The sequence below is a fragment of the Thamnophis elegans genome, chromosome 1 (assembly GCF_009769535.1).
Source record: "Thamnophis elegans isolate rThaEle1 chromosome 1, rThaEle1.pri, whole genome shotgun sequence".
Taxonomy (NCBI): Eukaryota; Metazoa; Chordata; class Lepidosauria; order Squamata; family Colubridae; genus Thamnophis; species Thamnophis elegans.
The window spans coordinates 109,053,246-109,072,125 of NC_045541.1; the positions used below are offsets into that span (position 1 = coordinate 109,053,246).

At 37.8% G+C, this 18,880-nt stretch overlaps 1 protein-coding gene across 7 annotated transcripts in view; it reads right to left on the reverse strand.

Annotated features, from left to right (window-relative positions):
* Window positions 1-18,880, reverse strand: part of AMBRA1 (autophagy and beclin 1 regulator 1) — a 138,538-nt gene that overhangs the window by 113,967 nt on the left and 5,691 nt on the right. For 4 of the 7 annotated variants that reach the window (XM_032226825.1, XM_032226801.1, XM_032226832.1 and 1 more), the window contains 6 exons: window positions 17,046-17,282; window positions 16,183-16,241; window positions 15,062-15,245; window positions 14,363-14,535; window positions 12,441-12,507; window positions 10,362-11,845 (listed from right to left, as the gene is read on the reverse strand). In XM_032226825.1, coding sequence (XP_032082716.1) covers window positions 10,362-11,845; window positions 12,441-12,507; window positions 14,363-14,535; window positions 15,062-15,245; window positions 16,183-16,241; window positions 17,046-17,180 — 2,102 coding nt within the window. In that variant the 5' untranslated portion in view covers window positions 17,181-17,282. Of the gene's footprint in view, window positions 1-10,361; window positions 11,846-12,440; window positions 12,508-14,362; window positions 14,536-15,061; window positions 15,246-16,182; window positions 16,242-17,045; window positions 17,311-18,880 lie in introns of all 7 variants that reach the window. The other 3 variants (XM_032226840.1, XM_032226849.1, XM_032226817.1) reach the window with 3 other exon arrangements.

The following is an 18,880-nucleotide window of genomic DNA, read 5'->3' on the forward strand; positions in this document are numbered from 1 at the left end:
TTCTAGCTTAGTATTTTGTATCTAAAAGCAGCAATTATCTTGAAATAGGAGGACAATTTTGGTGCATCTTTGGAAGATATCGGGTTTTTTAAAAACCTTTTTCTTTAATGAAGAAATTCTTTAATGAAGTCAGCTGTATATAACTAAATTTGCAGCAATTCAGAGTTACTGGAATAGTCAGTTAAGTGAACATGCAAAAAATAATAATTTGAATGCATGTTATTCAACAGAACAATATGACTACATTGGACAAAGCAAAAATTATTACTTTTCCATTTAAATTACTGATGTAGAGGTCCCCCAAGTAATGGATCTCAGAATTATAACTTTGTCTTCTGAAACTGAAACTGTTACTATGATCTGCAAGTAGCTAAATTAACTTGGTGCTGATAACAGTCTAACACATCCTGAAATAAATTCTATAGGTAAGCAGCTTTGTGTTGCTACAAAATACAAAATTAGCACAACAGGTAAGTGGTAGGTTAATTTAAAAGCTCTTTCACCAAATTCAGACGAGGAAGAGAACTGTTTCACTAACACATCTATACTAAACGAAGAAGACGGACATTCAAAATCATAGTATTTCAGCACTAAAATGATTTGGCTATGAAAAAGGCTCCCCAGAAGGCTTCCCCAACGTGAAGCTATTTTACTACCTTTTAAACCATTTACATTTTAAACAAAATAGATGTGGATTTTTCAGTTAATGTAATTCTCCTCTCTAAGACAGTTTTTAACGTTTTAGTTTTTTTTAATATTAATAATACTTATCTTCTAAGCTTTTCAAGAAACACATACTGGTTAAATAAAATATACATAATTAATAATACAGACTCATTTTAAATCGGTCTCCTGATCCACTTCAGGACTATAAATGTTTTAAGATTGCTACATGAAAAGTAAGTGTAGCTAACAGTAATCTCTCCCTTTCACCAAAAAGAATAAAATACAGCATCTATAATTAGAAACTAAACACATGATATTCTGTAATGGAATAGTTCATCTTCATTAAAGGCAATATTTTCTTAGCAATACAGAGAGTCCTAAATTTACAAGCACAAATGGGACGTACATTTCAATTGTTAAGTAATGCCGTCATTAAGAGAATATCACATAGTATTTGGATATCTCAGGGGTTATGACAAAGAAGAGGGAGTCAAGCTATTCTACAAAGCACTAAAGGCAGGACAAGAAGCAATGGATGGAAACTAATCAAGGAGAGAAGCAACCTAGAATTAAGAAGAAATTTCCTGACAGAACAATTAATCAGTGGAACACGTTAACTCCAGAAGAGAGCAAGAAAGCATTGATGGCAAACCTTTTAGAGACCAAGTGCCCAAACTGCAACCCAAAACTCACTTATTTATTGCAAAGAGCCAACACGGCAATTTAACCTGAATAATGAGATTTTACTACCTAAAATAATGATTAAAAAGGCAGAGTTTAGCTAACTGTTCTAAGAAAAATGTGATAAATGCACTTTTATGTCCTTCATTTTTTTCCTGCTTTTGAAATATTACATTTAGCAACAATAAAAAATAAAAACTTTTGTAATATCATTTCTCTTTCCCTCCCCTTTCTTTCTCTTTCTCTCTCTCTCCCTCCCATCTCTTTCCCTCCCGTCTCTTTCCCTCCCTATCTCTCTCTCTGCCTCTGTTTCTCTCTCTTTCCCTCCCTCCCTCCCTCCCTCTCTCTGTCTCATCCATCCATCCATCCATCCATCCGTGCTCTCCTGTCCAGCTTCACGTGTCTTATAAATCCAACCACTTGGGCTGTGGAAGGGGAGTGGAGGATGGTAAGCAAAGCTAAGCATTAGAGATCAATGCAAAATAAGGCAACTCAAACCTGGATCCTGTCGAGGAGACCCCCCCTTCCCTCTCTCCCCCGTGGCAGGGGGGCCTGGGCAGCCTGAGTGCAGCTCCTTCTTCAGAGGCGACCAGCAAGCAAACCAACGTGACACTCTGGTTGGGAGGCGGATGCATGGAGCCCCACCTCTGGTCAGCGAGAGCAGAGCAGGCAGGGCGCTGGCCGGGAGGGACTTGCGAGCCAAACACTTGGAGCCATGCTCGGCAGAGTTTGCAAGCGGGCTCAGTAGGATCGCTTAGTGAGGGTGGGAATGCAGAAGGCAGAGGAAATCCTCTCAGTGTTCAGCCCTCAAAGACTCCATTGGGGTGACTTTTTCTGCTTTGAAATATTACTTTTACCAACAATAAAAAAGAAAAACTTTTGCAATATCATTTCTCTTTCCCTCCCTCCCTCCATTTCTTTTTTTCTCTTTCCCTTCCCCTCTGTTTCTCTCTCCCTCTCTGCCTCCCTCTGTTTCTCTCTTCCCACCCCTCCGGGGGGGGGGGAAAGAAACCCCTGCACTGGTTCTGGGTGGTGGGAATAATGTCTGGAAGCCGACGAGCCCAGGAGCAGCGTGCCCACGCTCAGCTAACTGATGGGGAGCCGGGACATCCCAACACAGGCAGCTCTGCAGGAAAAGCAACTGCTTTTTTTTTTTTTTGCCGAGCCAACGCAGGGTCACATTGTGGCCCTGCGTCGTAATAGGCTTCAGGAGGAGGATGGAACCCTGTCTCCCCCATTGTGAAGCACATGAGTAAAAAAGTTCACTCAATCAATTCCAACTTTGCGAGATCTTTTTCTTTCATGAGAAGTTGGAACTGATTGAGTGAAACACGATGGAGAAACGGGATTGGAGCTGGGCTGGGGAGACTGCGCGCATGCCCACAGAGAGGGCTCTATGTGCCATGTCTGGCACGGATGCCATAGGTTCACCATCATGGCATACAATACTCTTCCACTTCCATAATATTCAGGGCGTTTTCTTCGGAACAGTCAGAAAGTCTGAAAAGATGGCTATCTGGAGTATTACACCATTTCATTCAAACACATTCCAAATAAAATTCATACACATTCGTAATATATAACTACTGCTTATTGCTTTGATTCTCTTAACAACTGTGGCAAGAAAAACCATAGCATGGGGCAAAACTCACTTAATAACAGTCTTGCTTAGCAATGGAATTTGGGGACTCAGTTGTAGTCATAATTCGAGGACATGATGTAACAACCCAGGAAAGTTCACGCATGAGCTATTTCTTGCTTGCTTATTCATGTTACATAAATCTGATTAAAATATCTGTTGATGATAAAAAAAAATAAAGAAAATGTTTTTGACAATTCTAAGAAATTATCCTCCTTCCCAAAATAGGCTCTTAACACCAACTGTTCTGTGTGAAAAATCCCTGAAGAGAGAAGACTCCAATAACAATGGCTGTAAGTATTTTTACCATTTTACCTAATGTTGCCATTACTTGAAAGCTACTTTTTATCCTGGTAGGTGGTTCACATAGAACTAAATAAATAAAATAAACATTTGTTTTCTTTTAGGATGTTTTTGCACCTTGGAAACTGCAGAAACTTAGTTTAGAATGACACAGACCATTTAAGTTGGACCATTTAAGCTATGATTAGAATGACTGTGTCAAAACTTCCTATTTCTACCTTACGTTTGATGACAGAATGACTACATCTAGAAAAAGTACCTCTGATTTTAATTTGCCACTCCCAAGTGATGCACATGGTAACATGATGCCCTCTATTATCCTTTATGAAAGTGAACCATATGTACTCCCAACAAATCTGAACAATAAAAAGAAACGAAATAAAGAAATAATGAAATAGTAGACATAAGATTTTTAAAATACGACAGGAAGCTACAATGGTGAAAAAGTTTGCTCAAATACAATTAGCAAAAGGATGAAATAACTGGAAAAATTCAAGCTTCTTTTTCCTCCCCGAGCAGTATGTTAGCGTCACTGGGAATATACAAAATGCCATTTCCCACATTTTACTGTTCTTGTTCACTCTTAGAATATTTTGCAGTCATGACAATTCCCAATTGTAAATCCTTTCTTACTTGTCTGTTTCACAATCTTGTTTTTATATTAACTACCTTTGATCAGAATGATTTTATATATATATACCAGGGCAGAAATCTAAAAGGAAAGGAAAGGCTAGGAAATTTGTAAATTCATATAATGCACAAGCTGTTATTACAGATGCAGAGAAAATAAATCATGTCAGACTAAATTTCTCTTTCTATGAAAGAGACAATGAAAAAAAAATACTCAGTGTATTTGCTGAAGAAATAGCAGAATGCTTTAGCCCTTAAATTCTGTTTTACAGCAGTATTGTGATACCATAATTAGAGGAAACATTTATTGACTTACCGTTTAAAGTTTGAGAAATGTGCCCTCTGCTGGTTTGAAAGCATAAAAACATTCTCATAACATAAAATTGCAGGGGATGAAAGAATGTAATTTGAAGTGTAGGTGGGCATGCATGTGGCACCTGTCAAGAACTTAAACCAAATATGTCTCTTTCAAGGAAGGTTCTTGTGAATATAGGAAGTTCTTATACTATGTTCACTTCTAATCATATTTCAACCTTCCAATGCAGTTCACCATGCTGCCCTACTAAATTACAAGTATGTACACAATTATTGTATCTGAATGTTCCAGGAAATCTGGGGCAGCCCACCACCACAGAGAGCCATCCTGAATTATAATTCTAATAATCTTCAATCTTCAATGGGCACAATTAAAGTTGCAATGCAACATACTTGGAAGGCAGAGACCAGGGAAAACTTAAGTCTATAAAAGGTTAGCACCATAATCCCATGGAAGGGGGGGGGAGGGATACGTAAAATGCTTTAATTTAAACAGAAGAGCATAATTATTTAAATAAATTAAGTATTTCACTGGAATGCTTTGGAGATTTAGGAAAACTTAACATCTTTCCTAAAACTTTCACCTGAATGTAACTGAACAAAATTTAAAAGTAACTTGGCAAATGATTGCTGCCAGCAGAAGATAGGTAAAACATGGTTTAGGAGAATGAACATGACAGGTATGACTATGAGGATTTCAAGATCAGTTAATTCAACAAATGAAATCCTTATAATGTATGATCATATCCTTGTGAAAAGGATGAAGACATTCAGTAAGCCTTAAATAGGCATTTTGAAAATGGAAGAAATCAAATTCAAGTAGATTCAAATGAATGATGCTGTTGAACTCTGAAATTACTTTGATCCCAATGTTAAATTATAAGCACATAATATCTAGCTGCATTTTCAAGTCCCATTTTACTGAGAGATTTTACACAAAAAAGGAACAGAATATCAGGTACAGGTACAGTATTTAGTGACTTCAAAGTTACAAAGGCACTGGAAAAAATGACTTATGACCGATTTTCACATTGTGACCATTGCAGCACCTTCACGGTCACATGATCAAAATTCAGTTGCTTGGCAACTGGCATGTATTTATGACAGCTGCACTGTACGGGGGTCGTGTCATCACCATTTATAACTTTCCCAGCCAGCTTTTGACAAGCGAAGCCAATTGGGGGAGGAGCCAGATTTGCTTAATGACCACATGATTCACTTAACAACTGCAGCAATTCACTTAACTGTGGCAAAATGGCACAGCAAAACCCACTTAACAACTGCTTTGCTTAGCAACAGAAATTTCTGGCTCAATTGTGGTCGTAAATCAAGGACTACCTGTGCTTAAATTCAATTGTAGAGCCTGTAGACTTAGCTGATTTGTTTTATTTTCCAAACCGCTTAGAGTGCTGTAAAGAGTGTATATAAGTCTAAGTACTATTGTCACTAATCAATTAGCTGACCACCCCTGCTGACAAAGCAAGCCATTGATTATTTGAGTCAATTCTAAAATATTATGAAAATGTCTGCTCTGAATATGTACATGGAACAACGGAGTTGCTTCCAGTGGGGAATGGCAGCCTGATGTTCTCCAAAGCTTTCTAAAAGTGTGGAGAGCTGCTGCAACTTTTAAAAGCCAACTGGAAGACGAATAATAGTGAACTTTTATCTCCCTGAATTGAAGAAAGGAGATTAACCACATAAGTTCTGGACGGCAGTTCCACATTTCATTCTGATAACTGCAGAAATGGAAAAGGTTTTGTAGCTAGACCGGAAACCCTGGACCTTTATCTGCACTCCTAACTGCAGCAGAGCCACTACAGATTTTATAGCCTTGCTATCCCAATCCCAATTATTCACTTTAAGAAGTAATCAATTAGCTGGAGAGAAATTTCCTTTTTCAGCAAAGACTCCTTGTAGTGAGTTAAACTATTTTTCAAAACTAGAATTAAAAAACACAACCCAAGATAGACTATGGTTTAAAATTTTAAGACTTCTTGGCACAAAGCTCAATTAAGAGAGGATCTCAGAGTTTTTAATGGCTAAGGATATAGTCTCTGTTTTTTTATTCTGCTGTTTTTATTTTCACTACAGGTGTACTTACAACCATTCATTTAGTTCAAAGTTAGGACAGCCTCAAAAAAAAAAATATTTACAAACTGTCCTCACACTTACAAGCATTGCACCATTTCTGAGGTGACATGATTTCAGGTGTGAAAAATCAGGTCCACACATGACGGTCCAATTAAAACTGATTTATCACTAATCATATGTATGCGTAGGAATTTTCCCAACTATGAGGAGCTCCTTGGGATTAGATAAGGGACAACAGAATCCAAGAGAGGTTGGATTTAGTTCACTTGTGGCTACGTAGGGATTCTATGCTGATTTTTCTTCTAACTCTGCTCCCAGGTTCTGACATTTGCCACTCTTCCCACACGATTGCAATTTGGATTCTTTGAAATTAGCTCACATTTATAACCAGTTGTGGTGTCCTGTTGGTGATTTGCAATCTTCTAAGCCAGTTTCTGATAATTAAAAAAAAATCAACTTCACTTAACAACTGTGGTTAAAATGGTTGCAAAATTGGATTCGGTCACATGATTACTCACTTTATGACCCCACCTACTTATGATGGAAATTCTTCCAATTGTCATTAGTCAAGGACATTACCTGCATATATAAATTACTTAACATTACTTATGCCATTACTAAGTTAATTAAAGATAACAGCAGTGCATAAGAATATTTCTTAATCATTTCTAAAGTTCTGCATAACAAAAGATAAAGCAAAAATTCAGATGTGAGGCTGAGTTACTATGGAGACATTTCAATTTGTAAGAAGGAAGGCTTGTATTTTTCTATCTTGTCTACCTGGGACATTTTTTGCTTTTAGATTAAAAATGACTATTAGAAAAATGACAAAACAGGACAGAAGAGACTCACCTGATTAACCTGCAATTACACAAGATACACTTCAGAATTTATTTAATGATAAATAAATTTGGTCAGATGGGGGGAAAGTGATATTTTTAAAAACAAATGAAAGATTTGTACAACTAAGACAGGTGATGAAAGAAGATGTTAATAAAATATCTGGAAAGGTAAAACAAATTAGTGACAAAAGTGGAAAATTTAGAGAGGAAGTCAGGAGTCCAAGGCAGAGAATTGGATAAACTGGCTCTGTGCGTTATACAGTAGTACTTCTCGTGATCTTGACGCTATCCCTCTACTGATGCAGCCTAGAACTGGGTTGACTTTTTGGTAGCTGCAGTACGTTGCTGGCTCAAACTTTAGTGGTGGTCCACTAGGACAAGATTCTGGTCATCACTTTGATACAGGAGGTTTAATGCCTTCATTTGTCACCACCTTATTGATTTTTTGCCAATGCCTCTTAGTTTTGAGCGTATTGATGTTCATGTTTTTCATTCCAAATAAATATTGTTTCTAGATGAGCAACATAAAATTCAGGAAGAGAGAGGAAAGAAACAACAAATATAGATTCCTTTAATTTTCCTTTTCTGCATGTCTTATTCCGAATTACAGTTAAACTCGGACAGTAAAAGTCTAGGGTATTATCATTTATTTTTCTTTTCTTCTCCAACTTTTCCTTAGATCACCTTTCTTATTTTCTGTTTCAGTGGAAACCTAGTATTTTAATATTAACTTATTCAAGAAAGCTGACCACAGGTTCAGCAATATTATCATCTCAAATAAATGGAAAAATCTCTTAATCTTCAGAATCTTTTACTATGTGCAATTCAAAGTTCTGGCTATCACCTTCAAAACCCAATATGACTTAGGACCTGTGTATCTATGTGACCACTTTTTCCCAATGAATTGGGCATTAGGGGAAAATGTGCCTTGTCTAGGTCCCTTCTATTAGGAAATGTCATCTTCAGACCCCTCTCAATAGAGACTCCCATTCTTGGAAAAGCATTCCTAGTCCACTGGTTTTTCAGAAAGCCATTAAAATCTTGCTTTGGGGAAAAGGTTTGGAAATAAACTGATGATTGGGGAGGAAGTGTGGGGGGGGGGCTCCCACTATGTGTTTAGATATTGTGGCTGTCCTTCAGCAACTATTATTTAGCTGTTGTTTGTTAGAGTTTATTTTAATGTTATGGTTTTTTTTAAATTTATTTTAACCCACCTTGGGTCCCGTTGGATGGAGCTGCATATAAAACATAGTTATAAATAATCTGAAAATGTGAATTAGACAGTACTACTTTAAGTTAAAAGAGAATCTGCAATCTATCAGTCAAACCTGCAAGTATCTATAATTCAACATTAGAATGTCTGTACTATATTAGAGTATATTGCAAACATATAGTAATATGGAAGTTAATTATAGGCTTTGTTCTTTACAATCCTAGGTATACATGCATAGAAGTAAATTCTACAGAACACAATGAAAGATTCATCTAAGTAAAAAATGTGTAAATGAGAACAAAGGCTGAAAGACTTCTAGTTCATGTATGCTACTCAATTATTTTCCTCTGGTCCACTATCATCACCCTCAAATACTCTATGCAGTAACACATATATCTGCATAGCACAATCACCTTTGGGTCCAACAGATATAGAGAGGCAGATGGTGAAAACATCTGTAAGCAAATAGTCCTATCTTTCAAGCACCATCAGTCTGAAGGTCACTGGAGAAAATTAAAATTTCACACCCTTATTGCAGGAAGGCAAACATATGGTCTTATTTCATCTTAATGTGTATGCATCCTCAAAATCTTGCATAATACATATGCCTGTGGGCCAAAACCCCAAGGCTAAATCAGAAGTTATATGCATAGAGTCTAGATGCTTTCAAATTAAACTCTGTGGATGGGTACATATGCTCTTTTTAATAAGGTTCTAAGTTATATCCTCCAGTTCAAAAAATAAGACCAAGAAGTCAATTATGAAAACCAATTAGAAGCTTATTAAACACTATGTGATTAGCCTAAGATAATTAAACAAGATAGCTCAAAGATCAGAATTTTCTTCACACATGGCTACTCTGTAAAACATGATACAGCACACAGCATTCATTTAGCCATCATTAATTCCATTCATCTGTGAAGACATATGGTTTACCAAACATGTAAATTCTTAAACTGACAAACCAGCTCAAGGAAACCAGACCCAAAGAGATATCAAACACAACCTGTTTTCATTAATTTATCTAAATAAACTTGATGTTACCATTCCAATAACTGCTTAATAAATAAATTATACAACATTGAAAAGAAGCAATATAGAACCGAAATTGAATAAATCCTCTATACACCACTATATTCCTGCAATATATCATAGGATCTTCCAAGAAATATTGATGAAATCTGTACCCAGGTCATGAATGAGACACATCAATAGTTCTGTCTCAGGGGAACAGCTCTTATCTATTAAGTAATTGTTTGGCACTGATGTAATATTGCAGGCCAAATGTGAGGTGGGAGAGAAAACTAATGTACAATTTACAGAAATTGGTCTAGAGTTGAGATTAGTTACTAATCTAAAACAAAGCAACATTAACCTGACAACATTAACACTAGATAAATTTAGGGCAAAAAAATCTCATTTCACTAAAAAATTACAGAAGCAGAGTAGAAAATTACTGAGATGTGAATTTTAGAGTATCTGGTTATTTTATTATCAATAGTGAAAGTGCAAGTATAAAATATTAAATGTAGTACCCAATTCCACAGAAAAAGGAAAGCAAAAGCAATATTTTTAATTAGTACAGAAGATTCCTTTAAATATGATCAAACATACTAGCTCAACTATTTTCTAAACTCTACTGTTAAATCTACAATTAAAATAATTATCACATAACAGAAGAACATGGGAATTATTGTAAAAAAAAATAGCTGATCCAAGCAAAGTCTCTCAGCAAGATTTGAATAGAAAAGTCACTTTCTCCTAGAAAGTTTCATCTTTTTCCTTGCACCATTTTAATTTCTTACATTTCAAATCCTGTAAAAATCCTCCTTTAAAAATAGTCCTTCATGCAAATATCAAATTATTTTGATAAGAGCATTTTCTCTTTTATATTAGAATACTTAGAATAGGTTAGACTTGATGGGGCTTCAAAGACAAATCAAGATGGAATCTAGCTAGAAAAATCTAGCACTCTTACCTCCTGAGTGAATCCTCCTCTGAAATTTCCTCAGGCATTTCCTGGTTTAAGGCGTCCTGTGATACATTCTCAGGTCTATTTGAAGCAGATTGGCTGTAAATTCTTTCCCAGTGCCCCGTCTCTTGATTAAAGACCCCTCTCACAGTCCTTTCCTCTTGAGGATTAGAAGATCTTCTCAGGGGCAGCCTGCTAGAGGGAGAAGTTCGGCTTTCCAGTCTCTCAGGTGGTGGTAGCTGGCTACTGCTGGATGGCACCCCCTCAAATGTGCTTTGGGACTGCCCTGGTGCATAGCTGGGTGTGCTTCTTTCCCAGCGAAGTGTGTCATTGTTAAAAGTCAGCAGGTTGTGACAGGCGCGACAGCGGTTCAGATGCCCCCGTGACAAATTGGAATTGTTTTCACTGCTATGTGGGGTCTGTTGATGAGAAGGACCAGGCCTATCAGGCTCAATGTTGTTATTAAGCATTTCCTGGGCCTGATGTGACTGACTAGGTTCACCACTTATCCCCTGATCTAGTTCTTGAAGCCTATCATATTCCAAGAAGAACCGCCTCAAGTCACACTGAAGCTCATTGCGAAGGCTGGCTGGATTGCTTGGGCCAGTACTACTGGTGCTTTCTGCTTCAGCTTCAGGAGCTGGGAAACCCCTCCCTTCTGTAGCTGAAGTATATACAGAGGACTGGGAACTTCCTTCCTGCTGTCTCAGCACCGACAACAAACTCACTGAAGAGGCACTGGTTCTAGGAGGAGGCATACCTTCCAACTCAGAGCGAGGGCCCATATTCAACACTGTTCGAGTCCACTCAGAACCCTCCAACCCTGAGGCCATCTGTCTTGGGTGGATCCTGGACGGATGGCCTGACAAAGACCCAGTAAGGGATCTACGAGTGGGGCCCAGGCTAAAGTTGCGCAGGGTGTTGCCAGCAGTACTGCTCTGAACAGTGCTGAAAGCAGATGGTCGATTAAGGAGTCCCTGCTCCTGCTGTGCTGAAGATGCCTGCTCCTGGGGTTGGTAAGGTTCCATTTGCACAGAAGAAAAGGAAGTGCCAGTGGACCCAGAGGATGTGGAAGGGGCGTTGTCCTGGGATGGGAAGAGAGAAGATGGAAGTCTTGCACTAGAACATCGCCTGCAAAGGCACAAAAACCCCAGATGCTGGCAACATTTTACTGAGGGGTAATTGACAGGCTCATTGAGGCCGTTATAGGCAGATGCTCTAGAGGTTTCACTAGCTGGAGGTGGTGGTGGAGGAGGAGGAGGAGGAGGAGGGGGAGGTGGTGGGGGAGGAGGAGGAGGAGGGGAGGGAGTAGCAGAGTCTTGCATGGCGTTTTGCTCTCCCACCTGGATACCAGAAGAGCGTGATGACAGCATATGCAGGAAATTATGAAGGAGTGGTGTGCGTCTCACTGGTTGAGATTGCAGAATGGAACGTTGACGATAATGTGGTATTTCTGTACTATCCACAGGTATTTCCACCTCTTCATCATTCTGCAGAATAAAGTACACACAACCAATCAACTCATGGGAGGGGGACCCCTCAAACAGAAAGATAAATGCTTTTCTTGCGTTGGATAGAATTACTAACAATCCTTTATTAGAATGGTCAGGTTAGATTCAAAAAATTCCATGTAATAACGCTGTAAATTCCCACAAAGATATAGTACAGTTCTTTCAAAGGGAGCAATGCAGCTAATACGGTTCAAACTATGATCAGCACAAAGAAAGCCAACAAACATTGCAATATGGTAGTGGAATTATTCCTATTAGCTCAGCTGTACATTTCATGCATTAGTTATATATAAGTTTGTCTTTTATTGGGTCCTCCCATTCTGTACCAAAGACTAAAATAGATTATCCAGTAGTCACCCGTTCAAATGCTTCAAGATTACAACCTAGAGCTTTAATGATTCTGGATCATGCTATTCCAGATCAGTCTGTTTAAAAAATAACATACATACAGTAATACATACACTAAATTAATAACACAGAGAACTATACTACGAAGCATCTTCATGCTTCATCCAAAACTTCTAGCTTTGCACAGAGAGAATATCTAATTCCAAATGATTCACAAAACAATTACCTGCTGGTTGGAAGGGTTAACAATTGCTGTAAGTAAATAATGCCCAAGGGGATCAAATCGTACTAGTCTGAAATAGAAAGGAAGATTTAATTTTAACTCAAGCTGTTCAAGCCAATATCTACAAGTTATAATAAGCTTGCCACATTTCTAGTTTTTGAAAGAAAAAAAGTGCCTGATTTTGGAAATTAAATTGTATCTAACTCTCTAAGCAGCAATACTTCTACAAATATTTTCAGTTATCGTTTTCAGAGTCAGCTGTATACACACACACACAAAACCCCCTATATTTCAGCAATGCTTCTAGCTTACAATTTTTTTGTTTAAAGTTGTTTAAAGTAAATTATCATTTCAAAAGTTAATGTTAGTTAATTTAATTCAACATGATGCATTTAGGTCTTTTGTGCATTGGGTAATTGTAGGATTGTTATTGGGATCACCTATTATTTTCCGGCTTTTATTAGCTTAACCTAAAGGACAGCCTCCAAAAGAACAACCCATTTCATTCATTTGTTTGTCTTCTTTCAAACACTAGTTCCTAGGTAAGCAAAATCTTTGCAGAGCAGTTTCAAGCAGTTTTTACTTTTCAGGTTCACCAAGACTTACGCTGCCATTTGATTCTATCAGCCAGATAGTTGGGCTTTTGATGCCTCTGGCTAATAAAATATCCAGAGTAATATTAATCACTAAAGTAACTGCCTTTTTATAGTTTAATATTTTCATTTAATAAATATTCATGCCCACCTGCATATTTTATATGCCTCCGTTTCTGCTATTTCACTCAACATATCGCATACTATTGCCCAACTACTTTGCTGTGCTAGTTGTGAAAGGCTATAGTTGTTAAAGAAGTGCAACAGGATAGGTGAGTTGAAACTCATTAAAAATGGCATGCCTCTCTGATATAGATAAGCAATATTGTCTCAGAGTCTCACTTTATTTCAGATAAAGAAATACAACAGTAGGCAGTTGCAGCTATGAATTTGAATAGGACTATTGCTTAATCTCAAATTGGAGTATTAACCCCCACTTTTGAATACACTCTTCCTTTGGAGAGATTGAGATTGAGATTTGTTTTATTTATATGCCGCCCTATTCCCAGGGGGACTCAGGGCGGCGAACAACTCAAGAGGGAAAGGGAACACAAAAGTACAATACAAGTAGTTAAAATAGCCAAGAGTCACACAGCCACACAAGTCAAGAGGGGGAGAGAACTCATCAACCCCAGGCTTGCCGGCACAGCCAGGTTTTAACGGCTTTTCGAAAGGCCTGAAGAGAGGTGAGGGTCCGAATCGCTGCGGGGAGTTCGTTCCAAAGGGCCGGAGCTGCCACAGAGAAGGCCCTCCCCCGGGTAGTAGCCAGATGGCATTGGCTGGTAGACGGAACCTGGAGGAGGCCCACCCTGTGTGATCTAATGGGTCTTTGGGAGGTAATTGGCAGCAGGCGGTCTCTCAAGTACCCAGGTCCAATACCATGAAGGGCTTTATAAGTGACGACTAGCACCTTGAAGCGTATCCGGAGACCGATCGGTAACCAGTGCAGCTCACGGAGGATAGGTGTAACATGGGTGTACCGAGGTGCACCCACAATCGCTCGCGCGGCTGCATTCTGGACGAGTTGAAGTTTCCGAATGCTCTTCAAGGGCTGCCCCATGTAGAGCGCATTGCAGTAGTCTGGAAAACTTAGAATAAGTTATGTATCCTTCTCTGATAATTTCCAAACTACAAACCATCAAAATGTGCTAATAACAAATTTAACACCGAAGCCAATATAAACAATCTCCCATAGTATATCCAGTTTGTCAGTTACTCATTCTCATTTTTTGATCTATAAATATACTTCAAGTGCTTTTAACTGAGGATTTCTCCTAACAATAGTTACTCTCTACTTCCTTGTTAACTAGATATACTCCCAAGATTACTCACCGGACTCGTTCCATTTCACTAGCTGTTTTCACAACTGCAAAAGGCTCCCGGCGACTCCAGTCCCAGAAGTGAATCTCATTGGCTGTTGCAATTAGCAGAAGTTGAGCCGTTGGATGAAAAGCCAAGGATGCAATGGCATTGTTGCTATCTGTAAACCAGCTCTCACTTCCACCCTGAGAGCAAGTCAGTGTAGAGTCACCAAAGGTTTTGAAACAAAGAAAAGTCAAAACGAAAGTAACCTGTCCAAAACATGTTTCTATTCTCACCTTTAGCTAAATCTAGAATTGAATAAGGACCAGCACATATCCTTTCATTTTTTTTATCACAGTCCCCCATCCTGCATAGTGAAACTAGGATTCTTTATCTCATTTACCACAAGCACATTGTAATATATTGTCTGTAAAAGTTACCTAGGAATTATCACACATTCCAGAGAAATGAGAAAAAGATCACTTGAGTCGACACAAACATTTCAGCTCTTCTGTACTAAGGAAAAATAATCATGAAAAATACCCGTTCATGCCACAGAGTTTTATGGGAAGACTTTTTTTTAATATATAAAACCAATCCAGAACCCACCTGATTTTTTTTTACAGATTTAGAGTGGAAAGGAATGTACTCTTAAAAGCAGTAACTTCCCCCATGACGAAACCATCCATGCATAAAAAGAGAAATAAATGTGCACTAGAAAGAACTTACATGCAAATCCCAGATTCTAACTTCTCCATCGAGGCACCCTGAAGCAATAAGCCCTGGGATAGTGGGATGAAAAGTTACACACCACGGTGTGCGTCGATGTCCAACCAGCGAGTGAACACACCTTCCTGTTTTCACCTCTGTGATGTAAATATTATGGTTCACATGAGTTGATGCCATGAGAGTCCTTTGGGGGGGGGGAAAAGACACCGTAAGCAGTTAATTCAGGAGGGGAACAGGAGCAACATCACAGCAATAACTCCAACCAAATCACTCTTCCCCAACTTGAAGCCTCCAAAAACCTTAAACCAGAGTTCTCATCACAGTCATGTTGACTTGAAAATATAAGATGGGCTTATGGTCCAATGCTTCTTGAGAGCTCAACTAGGAAAAGGCAATAATAAACTAATCTGCTTTTTAATTTAAATGTGGAGGATTATTCACAAACTAGAGTTGTAGAATTTTCCAAAGGTAGTACAGTAGTCCTCAACTTACAACAGTTCATTTAGTGACCGTTCAAAGTTACACCACCACTGAAAAAACTGACTTATAGCCATTTTTCACCCGTACAACCATTACAGCATTCCTGTGGTCACGGGATCAAAATTCAAATGCTTGACAAACTGGTTCATACTTATGAGAGTTGCAATGTCCCAGAGTCAAGTGATCCCCTTTTGTGACCTCTGGCAAGCAAAGTCAATGGGGAAGCCAGATTCACTTAACAACCATGTTATTAATTTCACCTCTGCAGTGATTCACTTAACAACTATGGCAAGAAAAGTTGTAAAATGGGGCAAAACTCACATAACAAATGTCTCATTTAGCAACATAAATTCTGGGATCAATTGTAGTTCTAATAGTAAGTCATCTTTTTTAATTTAGGCAAGAATTTAGTGAATGACCAATTTTGATACTGAAATTTTTATTTTATGAATATGTTAATAGGGTTATAGTATTTTAGCATTTCATTCTTCACTTTAGTCACCCTAAATTTTATTTCTTTGGTGGAAAGGCATAGTACACTTCAAATTTTCAAAGTCTGGAAAAGTCTGGTTATTTTGCCAAATGCATCTTTTCCAAAACAGAACATATTTTGAACATAATAAAAAACAAATAAATGTTACCTGTCTGGACTGAATGCTAGCAGAAAAGTGGAGCGAGGACTATCCGGTAACTCAACTTTCTGAAAGTTAAAAAGTACACAACAGTTTCTAAGCTCAAAGTACTTTCGATATGTATTATCATTTTTGCTTTACGAAATCAACATTGGGAAAATGGCACATTCTTAAAACTTCCATATGTTATATCTGGAGTCCCCAATCTATGGCCCATGGCCCACTAGTGGACGCTGAGGGGTTTGCAACCGAGCTGAGGAAACAGCCAGCAAGTTCATGTGCACACTCCATTTAAGTGAGCACTAGGGCAGCATGCACACCCCTCGTGCAAATGCAGCTGCATGTATGCGCTTGCTTGCCAGCTGCTTGAGTAGAACCATCAACTCCTCCCTCCCTGCCTGTACGCAAAGCCGGAAACGTTGGGGAACTCTGTGTTATATCATTTCATAAAGGCTTTAAAACCAGCACGCATATGATATCAATTAATCCAAATCTATTATTCTGCAAGTATAGTACATTGAACTATCTACAGGCAAAACATTCATACTGCACAGCTCACTGTAAACTAGATTCTTTATATAATTAAGGATGTGATAATCCAAAATGTCCCTATACAAGGGGTTCCCTTAACCAATTTGTTTAAACTAAAGGAGCTACTTGGATAAGCAACAAAACGTTTCGAACCAAGAAGAAAAGAAGTCCAGTTGCCATGACTTAATTTCCAGACAACTCTATCTGGATGACTGAGACACTTCATTGATGCACCTCCATGTAAAGCAGGAAAATATTAAAAGCCCTTTAGAATTCCTGCCAATCATGGTGGACGGTACTGGCACTAGATGAATCAATATGTGCTATGTGGCTTGTCTTACCTTCCCTTCCCATTTCATCCAACGGGTTTTGTCTTCCACCAACTCCTGCAAAAGACGCTGTGCTCCCAAAGCTTGTGTTCCCCGTTCTCGGCCCCAAAGGATTCGCACAGCATTCTTTTCTGGTACAACCTTCATGATTTTAGTGCAGAAAATGAGTCACTGACAGACACTCAATCTCAAGTGCCAAGGATCTACAGAAGGGCCATCCACATCTCGCAAGGCTATCTTCATGGAAATCTAGATAAGAGATATTTCAAAACAGGGCCTAAGACAAAAGTTTCCTAGGGTCAGTACAAATACATGCAGTTTATCATTCATTTAACAGTTAACACTGCTCGTCACCTTAAGATTTCTTTATCACCTTTATACGAAGGGACAATTTAAATGTACTGCCTGTACATTTCAAATTGCAGAATGATGAAACCCAGGTTCTCATTTCCATTCCAAGCCCACCACATAGGAGCCTGAAAATAACAATGCACAGAAGAATGCAAGCATTTTTGTTTCAGCCAAATATATATAAATTCCATCCAAGTATGGTCTAGCAGTTAAAGCACCAGGCTAGAAACCAAGAGACTGTGAGTTTTAGTTCCTCCTTAGCCATGAAAACCAGCATGACTTTGGGCTAGTCACACTCTTTCAGTCCAATTCACAGCAATTCACTGGGTTGCTGTGAGAAAATAGGAGGAGGAAGCCATGTAGCACATGTTGGCCACCTTGTTGGCCACCTAATTAATAAAGGCAAGCTATAAATACATAAGGTACATTTGGATGTGGTAGAACATGTTGTTAGATTGGAAATATATAACAAAACAAATCCCTGATTTTTATCTAAAATTTATTTCATGGTAGTTTTGTAATATTGACATTCCAATCATGTATTTCATTTCAATAAAGGCAGAGATCAATTAGCATTGTTTTTTTGAAAATATTTTGCATACAATGTAGTATCTAGAATTAAATATAATAAATTTAGAGTTTATCCTCAAAATTATCTCACTCAATAAGCAATGTAGCCAAACACATAGAAAAATGTAGTCCTCTATTTTAGTAATGCTTCCTGTTTCTATAAAAGGTCAATTATTCATTCACAGAATTTTCTTGTAGGTTTTGCCTATAGAAACAGGTGATGTAACAGATGCCACATAACAAGTGGAAGTAAAATGTAATCTTTAATTAGATTATGAAAGCTTACAGAAAAATATAATCATATCTATTTGTATAAACAACCAAAAGGAAACTGGAGAGTTCTTATTACCATTGTAATCTCAGTGAGGAGTTACAAACTGCTGACCTAGAGACATCAACTGTTTATAAAGGACAGTATTTTTAATTAGCCACAAGAGAAATTTTCTTTGTTAAACAAACTTAGTAGAGTTCTTAAAAGAACCTTCTGCAGAATTTACTGTTCTCTGGTAAAATAAATTCAAAACTCTCAAACTTTTATTTTTACAGATTCTATATCCTAAATAAATTTTATCCAAAGTCCCTAAACCTGTAATATAGAATTCTAGTAATTGTACAAAGGTTGCGTAATCAACTTAGTGTTTGCTGTTTTATTTTTTAATTGCTGTAAGTCACTTTAAGTGCTTATACAAATATAGAGGTGTGGTATAAATAGTATATATTTCAAAGGATGTGGTTGCTAATTTAATTTCTATATCAATAAACAACTTCTTCAACTTAAAAGCACTTGAAATAAATATTTGGCATGTCTTAGAGGAGTTCTTAGCCAAATATGGGTATGGTTAAGTCCTCTCTTAATTTATCAACTGAATATAAACATAGTTAAATCTTTACTTTGACTAAAAATTGCAAGTTGTGGCTAAATATTC